Source organism: Octodon degus, unplaced genomic scaffold (assembly GCF_000260255.1).
Source record: "Octodon degus isolate 3935 unplaced genomic scaffold, OctDeg1.0 scaffold00153, whole genome shotgun sequence".
Classification (NCBI taxonomy): Eukaryota; Metazoa; Chordata; class Mammalia; order Rodentia; family Octodontidae; genus Octodon; species Octodon degus.
The window spans coordinates 6,335,682-6,341,603 of record NW_004524729.1 but is presented as its reverse complement, the minus strand read 5'-3'; the positions used below and the strand labels follow the sequence as shown (position 1 = coordinate 6,341,603).

The window sequence follows — 5,922 nt, the reverse complement described above, 5'->3', positions numbered from 1 at the left end:
AAATAAAGTTAACTTCAGCCTTAACCCAATATTAGAAACCTACTGAGATGCTCACTTAACACCAGCTCCAGCCTTTTCTGCCCACTATCCCCTCAAATTTACAAACAAAAGATGGGGCTCCCCACGTAAACACACAGGACAGGAAGGGAAGCCTGGAGTTCATGTTCCACTAAAAGTCACAGGCAGAAAGGCCTGGTTCATCCAGAACATGGAAGATCAAGCTGCTAGACAGCCATGAGAGAGATCTTCTGTGGGAGGGGAGGCTCTGTCTCCACCTAACACAGTGTCCCGCAGAGGTGTGAAACTGCTTCCTGGAGGCCCCCCTGCACCACCCTCCAAGAGCTCTGGTCTGGAGGAGGCCACTATTCTTCTCCATCATGGTTTTTGGGGGTTTTTTGTTTGTCTTTTTCCTACATATACATTCCTGGGACCTTGTCAGGTAGAAAGCATGCTATGGCTACCTAAACACAGCCCTGTTGCCAGGCTGCTCCACAGCCCTCAACCCCAGATAGCCCTTCTTAGGACCTACTGAGAAAAGTAGATCCTGACTAATGCCAACCCTAAGCCTAGTGACACCCCAGCCCACAGCCCAAGCCCATCGTTCTTGGCCTGACTGAAAACTGTTCAGTCAACACAGCTGCTTCCTCTAACAATGCCTGACCCTTGGCTTCAGAGGCAGGTCCTTGTTATGCTGCCACTCCCCTGACCAACACCAATCCACAGCCAACAGTGACCCACAGGTGGGCAGAACTCACCAACGTCCGAATCTTTATGGGTCTTGATGACCTCGGCCAGCTCGAAGTTGCCTGCAATGATGGCCACCTGAGAGAAAGGGCAGTCGATGAAGAAGGCAGACAGAGGCAGCCAGCATGCACATACCCCAATCCCAGGTGCTCCTGCCTTCTGGACCCTGGCATGAAAGACTTTCTCCCTGGCTACCCTCCTTCTCAAATTACCACTTTCCTGTCCACTCATGCACCTAGGCCACAACTGCTTACACACAGGAGCTAAGGGGTGCCACACACCTCAGAATAGGCCAGTGTGCTCGGACCAAAGAGCTTTCTGGACATAAGACTCTCAAAAGCTAAAACCACACTGTCGTAAGCATCCTGGGACACATTCCCATCATATCGCACTCCCTATTTCAGCCGTGGCCCCACAGTTGCCAACCTCTCATTCTCATCCTTTCTTCTCTGGACCCTGTCCTCAGCTGTCTAACACACTACCAACTTTCAGATGGGTCCATAGCCTCCATCACTGCCCCTACCATATAACTATAGCAGCCTCGCTCTCACACCTCTCTAAGAGACCTGTACTTCTACAGAGAACAGGCCTCACCAGGCCCCTCCAACTACCTCAAAATTCTAACCACCCAGAGATTCATCCACCCAGCTATGCAGGGAGCACAGAGCTCAGAAACATGGCCTGGAGCAAGTCAGGGACAGGTCTCACACCTTCTTGGGTCTGTGCTCCTGTCTTTTCCCTCTCCTGTCCAGACACTCAACCTTCCTCCCTCTCTGGGTGGAGGTTGAAAAAGAAAGCCACATCAAGCATCCCTTCACACAGCGGGCACAGCACTGGCCACTCCACTGCACCTGCTGAATCCTGGGACTGAGTGTTCCCTTCTTGCACTCCAAGGAAGAAGCAAGGTTCAGGAAACCCAAAGCACACAGGCAAACGTACCTGGAAGGCTGTCTGGCTGTTGTAATTGCGCACATCCTTGTTGGCTCCTCGGAATAGAAGAACACGTGCACAGCTCTCCTGTGGGGAGCAACAGGGGTCACACGGGTGGCTGGAGAGATGGAAGGGGCAGAATACAATGGCAGGCACACATATGCAGACACTGAGGTCACAGACAGGTGTGCAGGGCCCAAGAACATACACAGACCCACATTACTTGCTTAAGATATGATGGGGCCAGGTGTTTTTTTTTATAGCAGGTCTCACTTATCCAGAAAGCCGGGATGTATACAGTGTACACACAGTTGTTCTGAACTCATGTATGCATAGGGAACAGCTGTGCACACACAGAACCACAGAATACCCTGGAACCACAACTCACTACAGGGCCCAGGACACGTGTAGAGTAGCACATAGGCTGGGATGCTGTCACCCTGTACAGCCCATCTCCACCACACAGGGCACACAGTGCAACATGCAGTCAAACCTGGTTGTAGAGGGCACAGATGTGCAGGGCAGTGTTCCCTGAGGCATTCTGGGCGCCCATGTTAGCTCCATAGAACAGCAGGTGCTCCAGGTGCTGCACATGCCCAAAGCGGCAAGCCTGTGGAGAGAGGCAGTCAGGACAAAGGCAAGGCCCCACCCAAAGCCAGGCCAACCCTAAGCTCCTTGCCCACCTGGTGGATCTCCTGCCAACCATTCTCATCAGTAGTCCCCAGCTGTGCATGGTCATGGAGCAGCAGTTCGCAGCACAGGGCATCCCCGCCCCCCAGAGCACTGTGGTACAGGGGTGTAAGGCCTCGGCTGTCCTTGTAGTCGGGCGAGGCCCCCAGGTCCAGCAGGGTCTAGGGGCAAGCATGGTCAGTACCAGTACCACTCCTTGCTTCCTCCCCTGCCAGGCCACTCACCCTGCCGGGTCAGCATCCTGCCCTCACTGACCGTCAATGCCCCCGCATTCCGCTGCCGGGTAGCACAGTGCACAGCAGTCAGCCCGTCTCGGGTGCGGAAGTCCAGATGGGCACCACCATTCCTCAGCACTTTCAGCAGATCAGAGGCATTGTCTAGCTGGGCCGCAAGACTCAGAGGGCACTCTGGGTGTAAAGGATAGGTGAAATTAGTCTCAGCCACCTGAAGGACAGTCCCTCCTGGCTCCACTCCTCACCTCCTGAGTCAGGGTCATGGAAATTGGGGTCCAGCCCCTTGTCCAGCAGGCGGGCCACCTTGTCCGTGCTGTGCAGCTGGACATAGTCCATGAACTTCTTCAGGTTTGCCTGTAACATGGGCCATCCCTATCAGCTGGTTGCCACGGCCCCACCATCTGCCATCATTCTCCCTCCAGCAAGCCTCAGGCCATGTACAAGGCCCACTGCCACTGCCCCCAGCCTGACCTGTTACCTAACATGTTTGCCTCCCTAAGTCCTCACCTTTAAGCCCTCCACAGGTGTCAGCCTAAGCCCAGCCATCCTCACAATGGCCAGGTCACCCTGGTCACCCCCGACACAAGTACACTATTCAACCTCCACTGGTACCCTGGTTCTGGCTCCCTCATGCCCCAGCCTAGAAAAGCTGTTGGTCCATGAGGGCAGAAGCCAGCCCTGCGGTACCCAAGGTCCTTCTCTGGACCACCCGAACCTCAGAAGGGACTCCTGGGCCCCTGAGACAAGGTCCTCCCTGTCACTCATTCACACGATCAGACATCAGTTCACTTTCCCACACCTCACTGGTCACATAGACACCACATACCAAGGCAAAGGACTTATCCAGGCCCTGTAGATACTTGGCATGCAGGAGAAATGACAATGTGCGAGACCACTGCCACAGGCTGGGGCCATGAAACCAAAGGAAGGTGCCCACAGCCAAATGAAAGGTGGTGCAAAACCCCTGGGGAAAAGACCTCAGCATCCAAGGCTGCAAGGCAGAAGGCAACACTGGCTGCAGGCCAGGCAGCAAGAGTACAGAGTTTTGATAAGAGCTCAGACTCACTAATAGCAACTTACTGTGTTCTCTTGGCCACCAGGGAAAGAGTCAAAGGAGCAGTCATGGGGCAGGGACCCAGGGTGACAGGAACATGAAACAGTCAGTGAAGGGAAGCAGGGTCTTTTCTGACATGGTCTCTACCTAACCACAGAGCCAATGTTGTTGAGAGCCATGAGCCCCAGCGCAGCAGAAAAGTGAGACAAAAGTTTGAGGACTCAGGGTCACAAACAGGGCCTTGGGGCACAGGAGCCCTCTCCTAAGCTCCAGAGACCATTTGCAAATTGGGCCAGGTCTCAAAGAGTCCGCCCATGGGGAAGTGCTGTGGCACCCAGCTTCCCCCTCCAGATGTTCAAAGGAACCAAGGAAGTGCCAACCACAGAATTCATGTGATCACATGAGTATGATACCCAGCATTCACAGGGGTGCCAGGATACGTGTGGGCCAGCCCCATCAGCTGCTACAGTCACAAACAGATGACTTGCGCCCTCTGAACCCCGTTTGCAAAATAGGTAGTAATGATCCCTCTCAGAAAATTAGCAAGGTACCTAGTTATAAGTGTCCCCAAAAGTCAACACAGCAGATGCTTGTCTACATCTCCCCAAGTCCCCAGTCACACTCAGGATGCTGTGCCCCCCTAGGCCAAGAGCCAGCAAGAGTCTGGCTGCAGCTGGTGACACACCAATCCTAAGTCTGGAAAATACATCCAGCCCTCCAGCCACCCCCAGCCACACTCTGGACCCAGTCCCATTCTGACAGCAGAGTGTGGCAGACTTAGCAAATGCTGGTGGGAGGGATATGGTCAGGCCCACGCTGAAATGGTGAGAAGGGGGTTGGCATGAGGGTCTCCCTCCCAGTGACTCTGATTACCTTTGTGTGCAGCTTTGCAAACTGCTTGTCATCAATGAGGTTCTGGGCATAAACTCGCCGCTTGTACCGAAACTGCTCAGACAAGAAAAGGTAGAGAGAAGGTGCCCACGTGGGTGGAGTGAGCAAGTGGTCACCAATACCACGTGCGCACGCACACGGCTTTCCACCCTCGACTCACAGGCGCCACCTGTACACCTCCCCGTGCAGCAAAACTGGCAGCCACACAAGCCCCAGACACACGCTGCCAGTGGACAGACAGAGCTGACGGCAGCCGCCTACCCGCCACACTCAGACACTATGCGTGGTACAAAGAAGACAGTGGTGGCCGTCCCACATCCGGTCTCATCCTCAAGATTCCCTGGAAAAACCCAATCCTTTCGGAAGATCTGACAGCAGGTCTCTTAAACAGCTCCTCTCCGAGCAGAACTGACCTTACGCCCCTCTGCGGATATCAGGTCACCTTTGGCTCAGCCACCATCATTCTCACTTGAGTACTTACAGGATTGTCACCTTTCCCTTCCCCAAGCCACAAGACCCCTAAGCGGCTCAGTGCACTCTCCCCACACGGGAAGGGGGGTAGGTCCGCCTCTCTACAAGGAATGGAGCAGAGGACTTGGGCCCACTTCGAAAGACTTCAGTGGGGCACAGGGAAAGAGGCTATCTTTACTCTCCTCCGCAGGCGAGTGCTCAGGCTTCAGCACACCCCGAACATGCTGCCTGCATGCACTGTACACTTGTGCACACACTGCTTGCTGCAAGCTGCACGCACAAGGCCCGCACTGTTCTCGCTGCCCAAACTGCAACTCTGCACCCGCCGCCCGCCACACGCGCCACTCGCACACAAGGCTCCCGCGCCCCACACCCGTCGCTCCGCGCCCAGTGCCCTAGCTCCAGCCCGGAACGACCCGCACCTCCAGGTAGGGCAGGGGCGTGTCCAGGTTGGGCGGGTAGTCCTGCAGCAGTCGCTCCTCGTCCAGGAACTTGCCGGCGCGGCCCCGTGAAGGCGGCTGGAAGAGCCCGTAGTTGAGCGCGTCCTGCAGGCTGTGGTTGAGGGCGCAGAGCACGCGCTGCTTGGCGGCCCACACGGGTGCGGTCGGGTCCAGGCGGAGGCACTTCTGCGGCGGAGTGGCTTCATGAGGGCGGCCGGGCCGCGGGAGGGCGCCCGGGCCGGCGGGCGGCCGGAGCCGGGACCCCAGCCTCCACGCCGCTCCAGGCTCCACCCGGGGGCTGGGCTTGTCGGCCCCGCCCGCGCGGGGGAGGGTCCCGCGGAGGTGGCGGGGGAGGGGTGAGTGGCCGCGGCGGGGGTCCGGGGCGCGGGGCGCAGGGCGCGGGGGACTCACCGTCTGCTGCAGGTCCGGGATGCCAACGCGCACAACCACGGCACCGGCCCCGGGGCCG

The 5,922-nt window shown here is 56.8% G+C and overlaps 1 protein-coding gene across 1 annotated transcript in view; it reads right to left on the bottom strand.

The window, feature by feature from the left end:
* Nucleotides 1–5,918, bottom strand: part of Shank3 (SH3 and multiple ankyrin repeat domains 3) — a gene marked incomplete at its 5' end in the record, with an annotated part of 55,933 nt that extends 50,015 nt beyond the window's left edge. Inside the window, 9 exon segments of the mRNA XM_023702535.1 lie at nt 756–822; nt 1,684–1,761; nt 2,168–2,284; nt 2,358–2,525; nt 2,620–2,771; nt 2,843–2,951; nt 4,525–4,596; nt 5,436–5,639; nt 5,865–5,918. Of these exon segments, the coding sequence (XP_023558303.1) occupies nt 756–822; nt 1,684–1,761; nt 2,168–2,284; nt 2,358–2,525; nt 2,620–2,771; nt 2,843–2,951; nt 4,525–4,596; nt 5,436–5,639; nt 5,865–5,918 (1,021 nt within the window).
* Nucleotides 5,919–5,922: the final 4 nt, after the last annotated feature.